The 21,764-nt window shown below is 42.7% G+C and overlaps 1 protein-coding gene across 6 annotated transcripts in view; it reads right to left on the reverse strand.

Moving 5' to 3' along the window:
* Positions 1 to 21,764, reverse strand: part of IFT88 (intraflagellar transport 88) — a 152,116-nt gene that overhangs the window by 43,209 nt on the left and 87,143 nt on the right. For all 6 annotated transcript variants that reach the window (XM_066369219.1, XM_066369216.1, XM_066369218.1 and 3 more), the window contains 6 exons: positions 16,883 to 16,982; positions 11,523 to 11,609; positions 7,959 to 8,145; positions 5,357 to 5,465; positions 4,220 to 4,370; positions 3,567 to 3,682 (listed from right to left, as the gene is read on the reverse strand). In XM_066369219.1, coding sequence (XP_066225316.1) covers positions 3,567 to 3,682; positions 4,220 to 4,370; positions 5,357 to 5,465; positions 7,959 to 8,145; positions 11,523 to 11,609; positions 16,883 to 16,982 — 750 coding nt within the window. The remainder of the gene's footprint in view (positions 1 to 3,566; positions 3,683 to 4,219; positions 4,371 to 5,356; positions 5,466 to 7,958; positions 8,146 to 11,522; positions 11,610 to 16,882; positions 16,983 to 21,764) is intronic.

Here is a 21,764-nt window from a genome sequence, read left to right on the forward strand (position 1 = left end):
TGCTGTCCACCTGATACTGACCCTGCATCCCCAGCATCATGACCAACATCCCTCCCCTCGCATTTCCAAACGAATCCTTTGGGTGGGGCAGTACTGCCTGTCTTGGCTTGTATTGTCTTTTTTCTTCAACTTTACATCTTTTATTGTGAAGTACGATACGTGGAAAAGTACACAACACAAAGCTGTACAGCTCTGTAAAGTGTTGTATAGCAAATACACACGTAATGCCCTGCAGTTCAAGAAACAGGACACCGCCAAGACCTCAGATGCCTCCTTCATGGTCCCTTCCACCATTCCTCCTTCACCTGTGAATGTAACTACCATCCTGACTTCAATACTGGTGACTTAGCCTGTTTCTGAACTTCACATGAACGAGATAACATAGCACGCATCCTTTTGTAACAGCTTTGAGATACAAGTCATGGAACATATAACTCACCCACTTAAAAGTGTGTAAGTCAAAAGCTTATGTATACTACATTAATAATTTCAAAAAAGTTATGATTAAAATAGATAAAAAATTCTCATTTTAACCATGTTTAGGTACAGGATTCAGTGGCATTAATTATGTTCACAATGTGTGCAATCGCTACCATCATCTATTCCCAAATGTTCTCACCAGGGAGATGGAAACCACCCTCCATAGAGTAAATGCAGATGTACGGCACAGAAAGCAAACGCTTGGAAGAGGGTAATCAGTACGTGTGGAGTGTCTGTCATTAGAGGAGGAGGCAATCCCAGGGAGCAAATGTACAGGGAAGCAGGAGAGGGACACACTGGGCGAGCTCCTGGAAAAGGCTTCTATTCTCATGGAAACTGAAGCACAACACAGAAGAACCGAGGTGATCTGTGAGAACACTAAAGGGGGAGCTAACGCAAAACACAGCAGACTGATGAGCAGTATTCATGTAACACGTTGGCATCAGTTTACCTGGTCACATAATCGATGTCCAACAGTGCTTCCCAGGCTGCAGACAGAGTGAAAGGATTGGATCAATCCATGACATTTTGGGGGACAAATGGGGCAGCAAAGTAACCAAAGAATGTTGGCAAGAAAAAGCATGGCTGTGACCAGTGAAGCAGCCTGGGAAGGACAGGCTCAGAACTGAAGCCTGGACAGACTGCGAGAGGAAGGAGGTTAAGAGAGGCACGCTGGAGAGTGGAGTGAGGACGGAGCTTATGTTCAGACAACTGGGTGTTATAATGGCAAAGATGTGCTGGGTGACAATCAATTATGTGAGCTCTAAATGGCTAACCTGAACAGAAGGTGAAGCTCAGTGAAGGTGGGGAGTACAACACTTAAGGACAGACTACTGATAGGACAGAAAGGAAGAGTATGAACTAGACGAAGCAACATGTGACATTCACAAGGAGGAATCAGTTGGGAGCAATGGTAGATGGAGCCCCAGAGGAGAAAAGGTCTGACGTGAACTAACAGCTAGGGTTAGAACTAGGGTTAAGTATGATAACAAGGTTATAGTGCGTTACCTCTGCAGCTTTATCTCTAGTATATAACTAAATAAAAACCATCCCCCTATGCTTGTTAGTTTTATCACTGTCAATGTGTTCATGTGAAGCAAAGGTCATAAAAATTAACTGCCTAATACAAATTTCCACCCAGAGATCACTCAAATTATTAAACATTTCTTTATCATGCAAATGACTCAAAGCCATATTAAATGTTTAAATTATATTGGGCCAAATACAAAGCAGGATATGATATATTTCATGCATTTTTAAAAATATACATGTACAAAACATTCTGATAATGAAATTAAAGACATCTTTAAAAGTTTAATTTTTAATTTACAATGTATATTGATTATATATTGAAATATTTCAAAAACAAAACTTTGTCCTAGGAACAAGATAGTCCTTTTCCTTTTTCTATTTTTTGAAAGTGAAGTAAACTTTTATTTCTCCAATTATAGTTAACATTCAATATTATTTTGTATTAGTTTCAGGTATATAGCTCAGTGATTAGACAATCATGTACTTCACATAGTGTTCCTCCTGATATTTCCTGTACCCACCTAGCACATACATAGTTATAACAGTATTATTGACTATGGCCCTGCTCATTGGCTCAGTGGTAAAGCGCTGGCCTCAGCGTATGGACGTCTCAGGTTCAATTCCTGGTCAGGGCACATAGGAGAAGTGACCATCTGCTTCTCCACCCCTCCCCCTCTCCTTTCCTTCTCTCTTCTCCTGTTGTAGCCATGGCTTGGTTGGAGAAAGTTGGCCCAGGTGCTGAGGATGGCTCCATGGCCTCACTTCACACACTAAGATAGCTTAGTTGCCAAGCAATGGAACAACAGCTCCAGATGGGCAGAGCATCGCCCTGTAGGGGGCTTGCCAAGTAGATACTGGTTGGGGCACATGCAGGAGTCTCTCTGTCTCCCTTCTTCTCACTTAAGAAAAATTAAAACAAAACAAAAAACAGTATTACTCACTATATTCCCTATGCTGTACTTTACATTCCTGTGACTCTTTTGAGATAGTCATTTTATTTTTAAGTGAGAGGAATGGAGATAGACATACTCCTGCATGTGCCCCTACCAAATTCCACCTGGCAACTCCCATCTGGGGCTGATGTTTGACTACTGAGCGCTTGAGGCTGACGCTCCCTATTTTAGCACTTGAGGCTGATGCTCAGTTATCCTCACTGCCCGGGTTGACGCTCACACCAGCCGAGCTATCCTCAGTGCCCAGGCTCTGATGCTCGAACCAACTGAGCCAGTGACTGTGAGAAGGGAAGAAGAGACGGGGGAGAAGGAGGGAAAGAGAAGCAGATGGTTACTTCTCCTGTGTGCCCTGACAGGAATCAAACCTGGGACATCCACACACCGGGTCAACATTCTACCACTGAGCCAACCAGCCAGGGCCATAGTCGTTTTTCTGATTGATAAATAATACTTGTTTGCTGAGATGTAAATAAGAAAAATAAAGAAAGAAAAGTACCTTAAAGCAGGCATTCAAAAATTTTTGCTTAAAAAGGAACTATATCACTATAAAGACCAAGTAAAATGGAACATAGTACAAGAAAATGAAAATAGTGAATGTTCATTAATATATATATATATATATTTTTGTATTTTTTCTGAAGCTGGAAACGGGGAGAGACAGTCAGACAGACTCCCGCATGCGCCCGACCGGGATCTACCCGGCACGCCCACCAGGGGCGACGCTCTGCCCCTCCGAGGGGTCACTCTGCCGCGACCAGAGCCACTCTAGTGCCTGAGGCAGAGGCCAAGGAGCCATCCCCAGCACCTGGGCCATCTTTGCTCCAGTGGAGCCTTGGCTGCGGGAGGGGAAGAGAGAGACAGAGAGGAAGGAGGGGGGGGGGGTGGAGAAGCAAATGGGCGCTTCTCCTATGTGCCCTGGCCAGGAATCGAACCCGGGTCCCCCACACGCCAGGCCGACGCTCTACCGCTGAGCCAACCGGCCAGGGCCTGTTCATTAATATTTGATCATGAACCTAATGTGTCTATCTGAATCTAATTCTATAAATAAAATCAAAGCCACCAGAAGACATTTCATTAAACAAAATTACAATGATTACTTACTGTATGAGAGCAGCTCTTTCAAAGTACTGAATGGCTTTTTCACAAAACTGGGTCTCAATGTAGTAGGTTCCAAGCCACTCAATGACTTCAATGTTAGATGGGAAATACCTGTACGACTAGAGAAACCATGGAGCATGACAATCAACTTCAGTGCCAATGAAAAATTCACTTCTTGAACATTTTACCTATTGAGTGAATTAATTTATCCAGTGTGAAATTTCTTAATAAAGAAGTATGAGCTGTCACATGCACTTGAACCTTTTTTGAAACTATACAAGATTTAGAAAACAAGATTTGCTCAACACATTTTTTGACTACCTATAAATATCTTTTTGATGTACTAAAACATAATCTGAATTAAATTAAATATGTAATAGAGTAAAAAGATAAAAATCATGCTTCCAGCCCGGGCACTGAGGATAGCTCAGAGCATCAGCCTCAAGCACTAAAATATAGCTCAGCTATCCTCCTGTGTCTTATTAAAATTAAGCAAAAACTAACTTTATATTCCACAAATGCTTTTATTTTAAATTATTGCTCATCTAAAAACTAATAAGCATTTCTAAATTTTATAAATTAAAAGGCTCGCTATCTTTTTTATAACAATTCATAAAAGCTAAAAAGTAGAAGGAAAGTTAAGACTATCTACCTACCTCATAGTAGTACTGAAACGCTTGGGACTTATCTCCTTCGCCATCGTATAACTTCCCTAGTTTAGACAGAGCTCTAGAATCGGATGGCACAACACTGATCAGCTGCATTAACCATTCAATAGCTTGATTGGGGTCTTCCATTAATTCGTATCTTGAACAGTTTCAGTTAAGGATAACACAGTTTTTCTGAATCCATTGATCAATAAGCAAACCTAAAAGTTACATTACAATAAAACATTTCCTTAGCCTAGCGAGGTGCTATTTATTACCCTGTGCTCCGGGTTCCCTCAGGGAGGAGAATGAGAGTGGGGAGCACTGTGACTCCTGTTCCATAGGGACACTGGGCTTCTCCTCCACCTTACTGCCACCCACTGAGACCAACCTCCAAAGCACTGCCCTAAGTTTGTCCTTAATAAAAATGCCTGAATGTTGTGTTCAATCATCCTACCTCTTGTAATACTCTCAATATTAAGGGAATAGTTTCATGTATTGTCCTGTGAGTTTCCTGAATTAGATTAAAAGCCCAAAATAAGGAGTTCTATTTTGGGGGGGCTTTGTGCCTAGTAGGTCCTCTGCATACTCTCAGATAGCTTGTTCACACTTATTCCAATCAAAAACTTTTTGAAAAAGAGTCTCCTCTTTTGTTTTCATTTTAAATGAGAGGAAGGGAGATTGTGAGACAGACTCCCACATGCAGCCCAATTGGAATTCACCTGATAACCCACGTCTGGGACTGAATCAACTGAGCTATCCTCAGCACCTGATGCTGATGCGCTTGGACCAACCGAGCCATCCTCAGTGCCCAGATCAATGCTAGAACCAATCGAGCCACTGGCTGTGGGAGGAGAAGAGGGAGAGAAGGGGGAGAGGGTCGGGGAGAGAAGCAGATGGTCATTTCTCTTATGTGCCCTGACTGGCAGTTGAACCTGGGACATCTATACACCAGGCTGACACTCTATCCATTGAGCAAACCAGCCAGGGCCAAGAGTCTCCTGTTTTCAATGATGAAAAATGTGATACCATAAGAAAAACATTAAAATAAGGAAATGTATTCAAACAGCCTTAAGCTTAGGTAATAACTGATACTCAACCACCAGCTGACTGAATGAAGGATGGTGCCTAGGTTTTCACAGATACATGCTGGCTATCTGGTACAGAACTTGGGCACTGTTTCTCAGGATGGCGTGCAGCTTCAGGAAACAGTCCAAGGCCTCGTCAAGCCGGCTTAGCTTCTTATAGGTAAAGCCTTAAAAAGAAGGAAAGAAAAAAGAAAAAGTATAAGAAATTTTCTCAATGTAACAGAATGAACATTTAAGTACATGTAAATATTTATCCAGAAGAAAAATAAAGATGAACAGATTTTTTTTTTAAAGGGCAAGTTGGAGGCAGGAAGTTCCACTAATATTTGTCAGACACCAAAATATGCTGTGAATATAAAGCTTTACTGATTGTAGAGTGTGGTAGGGAAGAGGTACAGGCAAAAAGATTAACGGAACAGAATAAATAGTTCAGAAACTGACTCAGCTACAGAATTTAGTTAACAGGCATTTAAAATGAATGAGAACTAAGGGACCAGTCATACATGATTGCCAGGACCACCGCCAACGCATGAAAAAAAGATGTAGATTCCCATTTTGAATTTCTTCCTATTTTGAATAAATTGAAAAGTTTTTTTTAAAAACTAAACAGAAAAAACAAAGCTGTAAACTATGAAAAAACAGGAAAATCTTAGGGAAGGGCTTTGTAAAGCAATAAACAAGTGAAGGCATAATTTAAATTTTTTTTTTTTGTTTTTTACATAGAGAGTAAGTCAGAGAGAGGGATAGACAGGGACAGACAGGAACGGAGAGAGATGAGAAGCATCAATCATTAGTTTTTCATTGAGCGTTGCAACACCTTAGTTGTTCAGTGATTGCTTTCTCATATATGCCTTGACCGTGGGCCTCCAGCAGACCGAGTAACCCCTTGCTGGAGACAGTGACCTTGGGCTCAAGCTGGTGGAATTTTGCTCATCAAACTGGCGACCTCGGGGGTCTCAAACCTGGGTCTTCTGCATCCCAGTCCGACGCTCTATCCACTGTGCCACCGTCTGGTCAGGCTGAAGGCATATTTTTTAAAAAAGAAAAATTTGTAGGCCCTGGCCGGTTGGCTCAGTGGTAGAGTGTTGGCCTGGTGTGCAGGAGTCCCAGGTTTGATTCCCGGCCAGGGCACACAGGAGAGGCGCCCATCTGCTTCTCCACCCTTCCCCCTCTCCTTCCTCTCTGTCTCTCTCTTCCCCTCCCGCAGTCAAGGCTCCACTGGAGCGAAAGTTGGCCCTGGCGCTGAGGATGGCTCTGTGGCCTCTGCTTCAGGCGCTAGAATGGCTCTGGTTGTGACAGAGCAACGCCCGGATGGGCAGAGCATCACCCCCTGGTGGGCATGCCGGGTGGATCCCTGTCAGGCGCATGTGGGAGTCTGTCTGACTGCCTCCCCGTTTCCAGCTTCAGAAAAATACAAAAAAAAAAAAAAAGAAAGAAAGAAAAATTTGTGTGAAATAAAAAATATTCCGTTTGACAAAAATTATAAAGTCAAGCGACTGAGGAGGACAGTATTTGAGACTTATAAAGAGGATCAACACAGCTGTGCACGCCCTGTGCAGGGAGCTTTGTGCTCTACTTCCCCATCAGGAGCGCTCTTTTCCCAGATGCCCAAAGGCCATGCTCCCCCCACCACCACCACCAGTATGACTGTACTGTCTGTCACCTCAGGGAGGCTCTCCTACACTCCACCTAAAATGGCAAATTCCCTGCCTCCCCTCCTCTCAGCCAGCCAGGGGTTCCTTGCTGTCTTCCCTGGGAGCAGAGATCCGCCTGCCTGAGGGGCAGTTCCCCAGCTGGACAGGTCCGACGGGGAAGGGGTAGGGGAGTGGGGGGGGCCTGTGGAAGGTGCCAGCACTCAGCCTCATTCACTCCTCTGTACTGGCATCGCTCTGCCGTGGCCTCAGCGGCGCTCTCTGGAACAAGAGGACACAGCCAGGGTACTCAAACATCAAAGGGAGGGGCCTGACATGAAGGAGAAGATAAAACACACACATAAACCAAGATGCAGGGACAAGAGAACTGGAAAACAAGCTTCTTATGTAACCCAAATGAGACAGAGCATTGCACTGAGCTGTGTAAGCAACGTGCCAAATTCATGAACAGGGAGGAATGCACTCATTTCAAGTGATCTTGACAAGCAGGGAAGGGAGTGAGGTAGCCTTCAAATCTTGTGACATTTTATTAAAAACAATTGTAAGTAAATAAGACAAAAAAATTATTAAATATAGGTAGTAGGTACATGGACATTTATTTTTTCTGTTTGAAATTATTCATAATTAAAAAGAAAATGAGATTTTACTCCCAACTATCAGTTTGGCAAAAGTTTAATTATAATATGCAGTACTAGCAGGACTCAGGGATCAGTCTCAGACACCATGATGGAAATAGAAATTGGGAATGTCCTTTTAGAGAGCAATATGGCAACAGCTATGCCAATTTACAGGTGCACAGCTTCAGAATCATTAGTTCCATTAAAAATAACCTATAAATCAAGAGTCTTCTTTCCAACTCCTTGTTACAAGCAAGTCAACTCCTCTTAACCACTTAGAACTCATTAAGCAAAAAAAAATAAAAGAAAGAAAGAGAGAGAGAGAGAGAGAGATGGAAAAATAACTACAATGCAGGACACCCCCCCCCCCCATTTTGCCAGTCTTATTTACCAATATTATAAAGTGCTTCAGTACAAGAAGAATCATTTCTCAGAGCCTCTTTATAGAATTCAGCTGCCTTCTCATAGTCACCCTCTGCAAACACTGTGTTCCCTTTGTTGGTGAGGGCAGATGGGTTATATCTATCAGCGTTCACTGCTAAATCTGCATAGTTGTTGGCCTGTGCATATTCGTTTTCCTAAAGTACAAAACATATACAGATTATTTGAAGTTCATCAAATATTTTTCCTGAATGTTCTGAGGTTTCAGACATGAAAAACAGAAACAATTATTTCACATATGCTGGTCTTGACAGGCTTATTTACAAAGATCCGTACTCATCAAGCACTGGCAACTATCTGAGTGTCTTTTGATTGATGTGTCCACAGGCTCATGGCTTGAATAACATCACTAGTTATAAGTAGGTGGTTCCATTTCAATGCCCAAACTTCCTGTCATTATGCACTACACACCGGTTCCCAGAACTCAGGCCCTGAAGGCTCTGTGAAAGCAGCACTATCTGTTGGCCCCAGTCACACTGGGTGTGTCACCTACTAGGTCCTACATTTCTAGTAACCCATCTTTTTCGCCCTGTCTTGCTGTCAAGTGCTCTGTCAGGACCCTGCCACCAATCATGTGAGCCAATGGACCTCTTAATGCTTTGGTGGAATAGCCACTGGTATCATGTCAGCTTGACTAACCCAGGAGCCACAGTTCCCAGAACCCCTTTCCTCGTGTGGCTCTTGTCCAGGGTTGGCTGAAGGGAACTTTCAGGGTGTGCAGCAGTGGCCTTCCTCTCTTCAGGCCTTTCCCTGTTGTCAGATGCAGGCCTGAGGCAGAAATGCTGGGGTCCTACCTGTCCTCACTCACTGCCACCATGCACCTGGTTTTCCTCCTGACTGCACTGTCCCTGCTGACCACAGCAACCCACATCCATGCTGGGACATGGCAGTGGACCCAGGGGAGGCAGCCGCTCCATGAAGGCAAGTCCCTCTTTGGGTGGCTTCTGGATGTGCTTGGCCACTCATTTACTGACCAGTGACCCCTTTCTTTACCTTTGAGCTCACAGCTTCTCCACTACTGTGGTGTTCTGATTTCTGTCCCTTTTCCCATGACACCCCCAGTGACCGCTTCCCTCACTAACCTTCTGAAAAATTGCAATATAATTCAAATATTGATCTTTTAAAAATGTATAATTCAGTGGCATTTAATATATTTCATGCCTTCAGGTTTTCTTGGTGACAAAATACCCTCAAAGTAAGAAATGACTGCAGGGCAGAGATCAAATCAAGGGTGTGGCGGTGTCACCTTTGGAAACATCTCAAATTTAAGGTTACTGCCTAGCTGAGCCAACCTTCTCCCTCAGGGAGCAGCTTTGGGGCTCTGCTCTACAGAGCCTCATACATCTAAGTAGAGAAGGGCCTGCCTTGAAGAGAATTATGGTTGTGGCTTTGGGGGCATACAGGATACCCCAGGAAGATTTATAGAAGATTTACCAAGTTTTTAAAGAAGCTGTACTAACAAAAGTGTTGCCAGCTTGGATTAAAGGGACGGGCACAGTCCAATTTTTCTGGACGAAAAGCAGGCTATGAAAGTTAATCAGCTGCAAAAAAAGTTATTTTTCTGTTTTTTGTTTTTTTTCTGTAAAAGGGTGCTCTCAGAGGGCAGAGGCAAGAGCCAGAGAGATCAAATAATTGGAGACCACCCACCAGGGGTCAGAGCTGGGCCCTTATCAAGGAACACTTCCTTTTCCCACATCCAGGACACACTTAACTAGGTTACAGAACTGCTAAGGACCAGAGCCTCCCTCTCCCCACTTTTGAATAGGAGTGTTTCTTCCAGTTTTCCTATCTTTATCACACCATGCTATATGATGTGTGTGGAGCAGATGGTAGGGTTTTTTGTTCCTGATTCTTTAGATCAAGAGAACCTCTGCCTGAGAAAGCCCAGACCTTACTCAGAGGTTGGCCTTTGAGCCTGAGGATGAGACTATGAGTGTCCTGGGCAGGATATGTACATTTAACACAGAGAAAGGATTTAACTGGGGCTTGGATGCTGGCAGTGACACATTCACTGTTAAAACAATGGACCCAGTGAAACACTCTACCCAGTCTTCATGCCCTTTACCTTTCTCTTCCATGTTCCTTTCCCCATAAGATAACAAGTTCAATGCACACAGGAGCCTGATAAATACCTGTGCACTGGGTCTCCTCACATGGACCCCGTCCCACATAGGACATCTAGGTTTTCCTGCTACAGAAATGTTGTGAAGGAGGACTGAGATGCCTGCCCAACGTTGGGCTTAGGGCTTCAATATATGATTTTTGTGTGTGTGTGTGTGTGGAAACAATTCAGTCTATACCATCTATTAAGAGAGCTTATTATGCACAGAAACAATCATCAAGTTTTTCCTCTAGCCCTGATTTCCTGTCTGAGATCAGTTACACATGCCTCCTGGACATCTAAATTATATCATCATCCCTGTAAAAAAATTTAAAATATACATAAAAACAAACTTGGCATCTTTCCCCCTAATTCACACAATCCTCTGGTCACGCCCCTCACACCACCCTCCCTCCAGCACACTAAAACACTGGGGTCCTTTGTCACCAGGGCTTTTATCTCTTCTCTATCTTAACACAGGAAGGACCTAACAGCTTTTCGCCATCAGAGGGGTTCCACACGGCAGTGGTTCTCAGTGTGCACGAATCAGAAGCCCCAAGGGGACTGAACGCACAGTGGAACCAAACACAGTGACCCCACTTCCCCTTTCTGTCCCAGGTTCTTGCCTCCATGGCTTTGTTGACTCCTTTAGACTCCCCACAATTGTCCCCTTCTCTTTGATCTATATTCTGACCTTTAAGATACAACTTCTCTTTGGAATCTTCCCCAAATATCCTCAATTAAAATGCCATTTGCTTCCTCTGAATTTCTAAAGCACTTAGTATCTCACATTAATCTGATACTCTCTATTTTCAAACAACCTTCCTTCCTTCCTAATCTACCCACCTGCTGCATTTGTTCTAAATTAAGACTGTTTCTTTTTGGGGAGCTTTTAGTCTTTTGGTATTCCCCATGATTGGCATCAATAGATGCTCAACCTCTGCTTGTTACACGACACTGTGACCTTACATAAGTCATATAACCTAAGATGTCACTTTCGTTATTACTAGTGTAGAGCTGAAATGCACCTCCAGCTCCTTTCCCAGGTCTGCACCCTACAACTCCATGATGAGACACTTCCCACCAGCACTTTCCCCTCTCTCCTCCTCCTGAGATGCTCCGCTCCTCACTCATGCCCACACACTCAAGGTCTAACTCTACAACTCCCTGATGGGACACTTTCCACCACCACTTCCCTCTCTCCCACTCCTGAGATGCTCCGCTCCTCACTCATGCCCACATACTCAAGGTCTAACCCAGAGCTTGTTATGACCTGGCGTCCAGATACCTCGTGCCACTGACACTCTGCACGGCCTCCCTGGAGCCTCTCCTTAGGCCAGTTCCTCAGGCAGATATTCAGCAACATGAAAATAACGTATTATCAACTCTCAGTTTTAAAAACATAAAACATACCAAATAATACAGGAATGAGAGGTTGGTTGCAGCTGCACTTTTCACTCTACTGTCCTTTTTTTCAAACATTTTTAAGGTCTCTACAGCCTAGAAATGAAAGAGCTGAAAGTTATTACCATTGCAATACGTCAGGCTAATGTTGGGTAAAGTTCAGTATCCGAAATGCAGGACCAGGGACAAAGGACAGATTCATTAATATGTTTAAAAACATAAAACAGATGACAAGATGAGAATTTCATTTGAGAATTAAAATTTATAAAAAAATAAAAAAAACACTACAAATACCATAACTACAATTAAGAACATAATAGGCCCTGGCCGGTTGGCTCAGTGGTAGAGCGTCGGCCTGGCGTGCAGAAGTCCCGGGTTCGATTCCTGGCCAGGGCACACAGGAGAGGTGCCCATCTGCTTCTCCACCCCTCCCCGTCGTCTTCCTCTCTGTCTCTCTCTTCCCCTCCCGCAGCCGGGGCTTCATTGGAGCAAAGTTTGCCCAGGCACTGAGGATGGCTCTGTGGCCTCCGCCTCAGGCACTAGAGTGGCTCTGATTGCGGCAGAGTGGTGCCCCAGATGGGCAGAGCATCGCCCTCTGGTGGGCGTGCTGGGTGGATCCCGGTCGGGCGCATGCAGGGAGTCTGACTGCCTCCCCATTTCCAACCTCAGAAAAATACAAAAAATACAAAAAAAAAAAAAAAAAAAAGAACATAACAGACAGGTTTAATGGCAGATCAGATACACTGAGGAGAGTAGTAAGTACTGAGCCTGTGAGCCTTGTGACAGTCTAGTTTACCCTGCAGAATGGGGGGGTGTGGTAAGGCTTTACCTAAAAGACATGATCTAATTTGCTCTTTGCAAAATAATTCTAGAATTTTTGCTTCTATTAGAAATTAGCCTACAGAACAGTGTTTTTCAATGGCTGGTGTGCTAGAAATTTTGTGCCGGTCCACGAAAGAGTTAATTTAAACACCCTGACATTGTGCACCGGGGGCTGAAAAACACTGCTGTAGTAGACCATTCTCCTGCAAAGAACAAATTAGACAACTTAGATAAAATACTAAAAAATATTTTTTGAAGGCACTGGAAAGAAACTGAGGTAACCAGGATTTGAAGGTACAAGACCCCAGAAGATGTTTCAACTAAATAAAATAAGCACAGCAAAATAAAAAGTCTAAAAAAAGTTCTAGAAAAAACCATAAGAGACACAACACAGAGAAACACAGTGAAATCTCAAATAAATATAACTGGGATTTCAGAAGGGGAAAAACGACTAGTGGCTGAGAATTTTTCAAAACTGATGACAGAATAATGCTAGGAATATTACAAAAAGTGATCTGAACTAGATCCAAATATAACTATATTTCTCAAGCCATGAGAAAGCAAAGTATACGTTTAACCACCTGGAGGTTGGAGATAATTGTTACCAAACAGGACATTTGGAATGGTCAGATACCTTTCATGAAAGGTGAATGAGTTGTCAACCTGGAAATTACTGACAAATATAAGGGGGGGGGGGGCAAAGAAGTAGAGAAAAATGATGGGTTTTCTTTCCTTCCTTCCTTTTCCCCTCCCTCCCCCCTCCCTTTCTCCCTTCCTTCCTTCCAAATGAATGCCTTACTGCGCAGAGAATGCTTGGCTGCTGCCCCCTGCTCCTGGCGAGCACTGTTTCCAAACAAAAATCCTGCTTGTGCTCTTACAACGGCTGTCAGCTACTGGTACTGAAAATACCTTACAAAGTCTGACCCCCAACAAAGTACCATGAAACATAGTTGACACAATGTTTTTTTTAAGAATAAAAGATTAAAAAAGACTAGATTTCATAAACCTTGGCTATAGTATGAGTAAATAATTATTCTTTTAAAGGGGTTTTGATTACTTTAAAGTAAGTTGTTGGGAGTTTCGAGGCCAGCAGTTTATAGTTCCACAAAGTAAACTATGGGAGAAAAAAATTCAAACATGCCCTCACTTTTGAGATTCTTTTTCTCACTTATGTTCTTGGATGAGTACCCTATAAAACTGCCAAAAAGCTCCTGAAACTTATATCAGAAGTGACTGGTCCTTGCACTGTTCACCTGTGGAAGTCACCTCATCGACCCCTCACTCAGCCTCCACATTATTCACGTAAAAGCCACTGTTTAAGTTTACAAACTGCATTTCACTTTGAATAAGAATTGCGATGTTTTTCATCTTTACTTTTAGACTGTATCACAAATGTATGTGCTAACTGAACACACACGGCACATGAACAGAAATGAACACACAGGCATTAGACTCTGCGGAAAGAACACTGCTCCCCAATGGGACAGCCACGCTGACAAGGCTGAAATCACACTCCTAAAGCTCAACAGGTGAACTGCCCAGCCGGCTCAGAGTGGACGGCACCCAGCTCACCAACAGCTTCGTAAGAAATAATAAATGCTTCTCATTTTAACTCTTTAAAAAATAGTAATATATTTTAAATCTTTCTAAAAAGAACATTTAAAAATAAAGTATCAAAAGGGGCCAACAACACACAATGGAGAAAAGAAAGCCTCTTCAACAAATGGTGTTGGGAAAACTGGAAAGCCACATGCAAAAGAATGAAACTCGACTACAGCCTGTCCCCGTGTACTAAAATTAATTCAAAATGGATCAAAGACCTAAATATAAGACCTGAAACAATAAAGTACATAGAAGAAGACATAGGTACTAAACTCATGGACCTGGGTTTTAAAGAACATTTTATGAACTTGACTCCAATGGCAAGAGAAGTGAAGGCAAAGATAAATGAATGGGACTACATCAGAATAAAAAGTTTTTGCTCAGCAAGAGAAACTGATATAAAAATAAACAGACAGCCAACTAAATGGGAAATGATATTTTCAAACAACAGCTCAGATAAGGGCCTAATATCCAAAATTTACAAAGAACTCATAAAACTCAACAACAAACAAACAAACAATCCAATAAAAAAATGGGAAGAGGACATGAATAGACACTTCTCCCAGGAAGAGATACAAATGGCCAACAGATATATGAAAAGATGCTCAGCTTCATTAGTTATTAGGAAAATGCAAATCAAAACTACAATGAGATACCACCTCACCCCTGTTAGATTAGCTATTATCAACAAGACGGGTAATAGCAAATGTTGGAGAGGCTGTGGAGAAAAAGGAACCCTCATTCACTGTTGGTGGGACTGTAAAGTAGTACAACCATTATGGAGGAAAGTATGGTGGTTCCTCAAAAAACTGCAAATAGAACTACCTTATGACCCAGCAATCCCTCTACTGGGTATATACCCCAAAACCTCAGAAACATTGATACGTGAAGACACATGTAGCCCCATGTTCATTGCAGCACTGTTCACAGTGGCCAAGACATGGAAACAACCAAAAAGCCCTTCAATAGAAGACTGGATAAAGAAGATGTGGCACATATACACTATGGAATACTACTCAGCCATAAGAAATGATGACATCAGATCATTTACAGCAAAATGGTGGGATCTTGATAACATTATAAGGAGTGAAATAAGTAAATCAGAAAAAAACAAGAACTACATGATTCCATACATTGGTGGAACATAAAAATGAGACTAAGAGACATGGACAAGAGTGTGGTGGTTACCAGGGGTGGGGGGAGGGAGGACAGGGGGAGAGTTAGGGGGAGGGGGAGGGGCACAGAGAACTAGATAGAGGATGGCGAAGGACAATCTGACTTTGGGCGAGGGGTATGCAACATAATCTAATGACAAAATAACCTAGACATGTTTTCTTTGAATATATGTACCCTGATTTATTAATGTCATCCCATTACCATTAATAAAAATTCATTAAAAAAAATAAAAATAAAAATAAAAATAAAATAAATAAAAATAAAGTATCAAGAAAATCAGCAAATGTGTTTTTTTCTACTGTGTGACCTATAACAGTACTTCCCAAACAAACAAAAATACTATAATTACTTTGGTCCACAGATGAACTCAGCAATAGCAAAGACCAAGCTGTCTCACTCGGCTTCCGTTCGAAAGCCAGAGAGCTAGCTATACGTGGCACTTTAATGACCAAGGGAGTGATGATCAAATGACAGAACGGACAGAAAGATCCTTTGAAAAGCCTTTTTAGTGCTTTACAGATATTAAAGTAACTTTCAGTACTAAACTCACACACAAAGTGGAACCAGCCAATGGTACTGCCCTGTACTAATCATGCAGTCACAGCATGAGTACCGGGGCGGCCCCTCACATCTCGAAGTGGATGGCATCCTCCTTATCCCCCTGGAAGGGGTTAGTCATTGCTATTGTCCCCTAGACAGAAGGAAAGGCCTTCGGGGGGAAGGAAGTCCTGAAACACAGGCCTGGGCAGGATGGTCTCCACCTGTGCTCTCTGGGTCAAACTCGAAGGAGCTCCATTTTCTGGTTGCTGGCACATTTGGTCCTGTAACAACGACATCAAGCTTCATTCTGTTCATCCTCTTTTGTCCTCTCCCTCTATAAAGCTATCTATTCCGGTTTTGTCACAACTATGTCTCACCTGTCCCACCTCCAGCAGAGGTAGCAGGAAAGCAGTGGCAGTGGTGAGAGGTCTTGGAGGGCTGACACTGTTACCAGAGGGACCCTTTAGACCACGGATAGTCACCCTTTTTATACCTACTGCCCACTTTTGTGTCTCTGTTAGTAGTAAAATTTTCTAACCACCGGTTCCACAGTAATGGTGATGGTGATGTATAAAGTAGGAAAGTAACTTTACTTTATAAAATTTATAAAGCAGAGTTACAGCAAGTTAAAGCATATAATAATAATTACTTACCAAGTACTTTATGTCGGATTTTCACTAAGTCAACTTACTATAGTTAAATCTATCTTTTTATTTATACTTTGGTTGCTCTGCTACCACCCACCATGAAAGCTGGAACACCCACTAGTGGGCGGTAGGGACCAGGTTGACTACCACTGCTTTAGACCAACACCGCGGTACTGAGTAACAACTCACATGAACAGAGGGCAGGGAGCTGCTGTGGTGAAGACAGTGGGTGGCATCGGGCTGCTGCTCTGGCTCCCGCCTTCCTTCTCCTACACATAACACCTGATTCTGAAACCTCAGCGCTTCAGCTGGCAGACTGAAAACCTCCTAGGGAAAGCTGTTCTCTGGACTAGAACGTGGTTGAGTAACTTAGTATCCAATCACATTTTACATGAAAAGTATTTACATTTTAAAAAACAGGACAAACACGTCAAAATTTAAAGAATATCATACTAATGAAAATTCAGACAGAAATCCCTCAACTTCAGGATATTCAGAGGCAGCATTATTCTAGGGAAGAATTTCCCAATATTATTGCTTTGATCTATTAACATGAAATTTCATCTAATTTTTTAAACTTACTTGGTTTAAGTCCTTTTGTCTCAAGTATGTAACGGCTTTGTTTATTTCCAGGTCATTTGCTAGCTCTACATATTGAGAAGCTTTCACAACTTCAACACACCTATAACATAAAGCAGAAAAAAACCTTATTTGGTTTAGTATATTTATATTGTTGGTAATTTTCTTTTTTTTCTTTTTTCTTTTATTTATTTATTTTTTTACAGAGACAGAGAGTCAGAGAGAGGGATAGACAGGGACAGACAGACAGGAATGGAGAGAGATGAGAAGCATCAAACATTAGTTTTTCAATGTGCGTTGCAACACCTTAGTTGTTCATTGATTGCTTTCTCATATGTGCCTTGACCGCGGGCCTTCAGCAGACTGAGCAACCCCTTGCTGGAGCCAGCGACCCTGGGTCCAAGCTGGTGAGCCTTGCTCAAACCAGATGAGCCCGCACTCAAGCTGGCAACCTTTAGGTCTCGAACCTGGGTCTTTCCGCATCCCAGTCTGATGCTCTATCCACTGCGCCACCGCCTGGTCAGGCAATTTTCTTTTTTTAAAAAATTAATTAATTTACTTATTGACTTTAGCAAGAGAGGAAGGAAGAGAAGAGATATGAACATCAGTCTGTTCCTGTCTGTGCCTTGACCGGGGATCGTACGGCAACCTCTGCACTTCAGGAGGATACTCGAACCAACCAAGCTATCCAGCCAGAGCTGTCAGCGGTTCTGAGAAAATATCTTTAAGTGTCCCTACTGCTGTGTAAGGCTAAGTACTTGATTTCTTCCAGTAAAGGCATTAAGTTACTAAATTCTTCAGTTCTCAATTTCCTCATCCAATTTTTCATTAGCCAGCTGTCACTTCTAAATATTTATGGCATCTCAGATGAAACTGGATTGACAGTTACATCCTGATTTTTGGACTAAAAACAATTTCAATTTCTAACAGGTAAAATTGTTTTATGTTTTTTCATCTTAAATTCAATAGAAATTATAGAATATATTTAGTTATTTTGTGTCCAAACTTGAACAGACTATAGTAGATCTATTTCCCAAAAAACCCAGTATATCTGTTTTTAACTGTTTATCAGGCACTGTACCAATTTCTTTACAAGTATTATCACATTTAATACTCACAACAACCCTGAAAGACAGGCATTGTCTCTACTTTATGAACAGGAAAATGGAAGACCTGACATCACACAGGTAGAAAACTTACAAGTAAGAATCTGAACTCAATTTTTGTTGATACTAAAACCCATTGCACCAAGACTAATATTTTTAAGATTGAGGTCAACCGGAATCAATTTAAGATTAATTGTATTAATTATGATTAATTTAAAATAAGAGTCATGAATCTTATTTAAAAAAATAGAAAAAATATCAATAGGCATTGTACACAGTAAGGGCAAGGATTGTTAAATGAAACTTTGTTAATTTCAGTACACAATGAAAAAGATATTTCTTACTGAGGATCCAGTTAAAAAATGTTTGAAAGCCACTGGCCTAGACCAATAGTTTAAAACTATCAAAGCAGAAGACCCCTTTCCTCAGCAAGGTCTTTCTTTAGCTTTGACTATAAAGGAGACCCATGCCTGACACGGGGAGAGGACCTGAGCCCACCTGCTCAGTGCCCCTCTCAGTGCCCCTGGTCTCCAACCCACCCAACAAGTTCACATGCAGACACAGCTACTGAAGCTTCCACAGCTCTAAGAAAATAATTTGGAAGCCATGGATTCAGGTGTGCATTCAGCAAACATGTACTGTCCGCTGCGTACCAGACACCATGTTTGGTAAGTGAGATGCAGTCGCTGCCCCTAGGAAGAAGGGCGGCCAGTGAACCACATGCTGTACGGGAGCCAGTGTAAAGAGGACGAGAACACAGAGGCAGAGACTCTAAACCAGACTGGGGAAAGGATTCCAGAAACACCTAAACTCAATTTGAAGAACAAAAAAGAATTGATTTGACAAAAATGGGAAGGGCATTCCAGGAAGGGGGATGGCAGGTGCACAAATGTGGAAGACCAGAAAAGCAGACACTATTTAAGGAATGGATTCATTCACCATGGCACTGCTACCAGATCAAGGGCCTCGAGGACAAATGTATCATGCTCTCCTGCCTATCTATCTCAAATGGGGTTCTGAAAAGAAATGCAGCCCCACAGAAAACTATTTGAGTCATTTTCGCTCCATTTTCCTAAAGATGGTACATAGCTCTCATCATTTTATTGATAGATGCACAGGATGGCTAAAACCTTAGAGCTTACTTGTCTCGAGGACTGAGAAGGGTTACTAGCATTTACACTTTTGAGAACACTCTTCTCTCTACTTAGACTGACCTCTGCTTCCCTCTTTCTATCCTTATTAACCCTTTTTTTCCAAAAAGTTTTTTTTCCACATGCTTCCTGGACCTTTGACAGTGTCACCCCAGACCCTAGCCCACCCCAGCACTAGGCCAGCCCCCCATGGCCCCAGCCTAGGCCAGCTCCCATGGACACAGGCTCCTGGTCCACCCAAGTGCTATAACAACCCCTGCACACCCAACCTCCAGGCCAGCCCCTAAGGCCCCAGGTTACAGGCCAAATTCCACAGCTCCAGACTCCAGCTTGCTCTGGGGCCAGGCTAGCTTCTGTGGCTCAAGCCTCTAGGTGGGCTCCTAAAAAACTAGGCTTCTGGCCTGTCCCAGTAACAAAGTAGCCTCTGTGGAACCTAGATACTGAATCCATCCCACTGGTTCCTAGTGTTTCATTGGCCTTTGGGGACCTAGCATCCAGGTCTGCCCAAGTAGACTGAGGTCCCAGCCCCATCACCACAGATTCAAGTACAAGGCCTATCCCAGGCTCCAGGTCCACCCCACAGACCCAGGCACCAGGCTGTCACTGTGTACCTAAATACTAGGCCTGTTGACTTGCTAACTCAGTCACCAGACCTGCCCACCCAACCACTCCAGCAGGAAACTTGCCTGCAAACACCACCAGATGGTACCCCCAGAATCTCCAGACAGGCTGACTGAGGAGGGGCTTTGCCCAACAGAGCCAATCTGTAAAGACTGAAAGAGGTACCCACTTCCTCAAATGCACAGATACCAACACTAGGACAAAAGGATCATAAATAATCAGTGAAATATATCACCATCAAAATTGCCTATCAGAGAATTCAGAACAATTCTCCTAAAGAAATTCAGTGAAGTACAAGAAAACAGAGAGGCAACTAACTGAAATTAGGAATGTAATAAATGAATAAATCGAGTTCAATAAAGACATAGAAATCATTAAAAAAACAAACAGTAGTCCTAGAGTTGAAGAATACAATGACTGAACTAAAGAATTCATTGAAAGCTTCGACAGGAGACTCAACCAAGCAGAGGAAGAATTAGTGAACTAAAAAACAGGTCATTTGAAATCAGAGGAGCAAAATAAAAGAATGAGAAAGAGAAAAACAAGTCTACATAAATTATGGGATACTATTAAAAAAAAAACAACCTACATATTATTTGAGTCCCAGAAAGACAAGAGAGGGAAAAGGGGAAGAAAGTTTATTTAAAGAAATAATAGCTAAGAGAATTCAAGATGGTGATGGAGCAGGCAGACATTCCAATCCTCTATGTCAGGACCAAACTGGAATAACTAAATTTAAGAAAAGTCATCCTGAAAAATTAACTCAGGACTAAATGAAGAGGATTCTTATAACCAAGGATTCACAGAAGAAGCCACATGGAGACTGGTAGGAAGGGTGCAGATGTGCCCTGGATCCCATGAGCAGAGGCTGAGGCTCTGGAGAAACATCTCAGCTGTGGCGGCAGGGGGAGTTAGCCCTTATAGGTGCGGGACCTAAGCCCCAGGACAGGCGCCCCCTCCTAGAGCACCAGAGCCTAAAAGAAGTGCCCACATAGCATTTGGCGGTAAAAAGAAGCAATGTTTCTGTGTGTGAGAAAGAGACAAGAATTTTCAGAGAAGCAGGCACCCTCTTAAAAGGCCCATGCAGAAAATCTTGTTCACAGCCACTTACCCTGGGCTCCATCTCAGGGAGACCTGAGCGGACTAAAGTCACACGAGGTGAGAGTGAGACTGGCAGCCCTGGGGAGAAATGTGGTGGGAAAACAGCCACCAAGACTCCTGTGCTGAGTCATTCTCCAATACGGTAGTTGCCATCTTTCCTGGGTGAAGGAGTCCCCTCTGTGTGGCATCAGCCTGGGGGAAAACAACTGCCCCAACCTCAGGAATCTCTCTTGCTCCACCTTATGTAGACTGGGCCCTAGTGAAAAGTATGCAGCCTTGGCCAGAAAGACGGGGCTAAAAAGACTCAGGGGGTAACACTGACACAGTTATCTGGAGTTGAGGACATAGCTATTCCCCCCAGTTTTCCTAGAATATGACTGGTGCTTCTGCCCAACAAGAGATTCAGTAGAAACTGTCTGGGTTGTTGGCAGACCACATCTCTAGGTTTCAGAGGCCACACCTACCAGACTCCTAGAAGCCACACTCTACTGAGGTATGGGGAAAAATTCAGGACCGACTGACACCTGGAGTCCTGGGGTGGGAGCCACACCCACCACCTTTTCTGATGCCAAACTAGCCCCAACCTCTAGACCAGGGGTAGTCAACCTTTTTATACCTACTTCCCACTTTTGTATCTCTGTTAGTAGTAAAATTTTCTAACCACCCACTGGTTCCACAGCAATGGTAATTTATAAAGTAGAAAAGTAACTTTACTTTATAAAATTTATAAAGCAGAGTTATAGCAAGTTAAAGCATATAATACTAATTACTTACCAAGTACTTTATGTCGGATTTTCGCTAAGTTTGGCAGAATAAATCTTTATAAAACAACTTACTATAGTTAAATCTATCTTTTTATTTATACTTTGGTTGCTCTGCTACCGCCCACCATGAAAGCTGGAATGC

The sequence above is a fragment of the Saccopteryx leptura genome, chromosome 2 (assembly GCF_036850995.1).
Source record: "Saccopteryx leptura isolate mSacLep1 chromosome 2, mSacLep1_pri_phased_curated, whole genome shotgun sequence".
In the NCBI taxonomy this organism is placed as follows: Eukaryota; Metazoa; Chordata; class Mammalia; order Chiroptera; family Emballonuridae; genus Saccopteryx; species Saccopteryx leptura.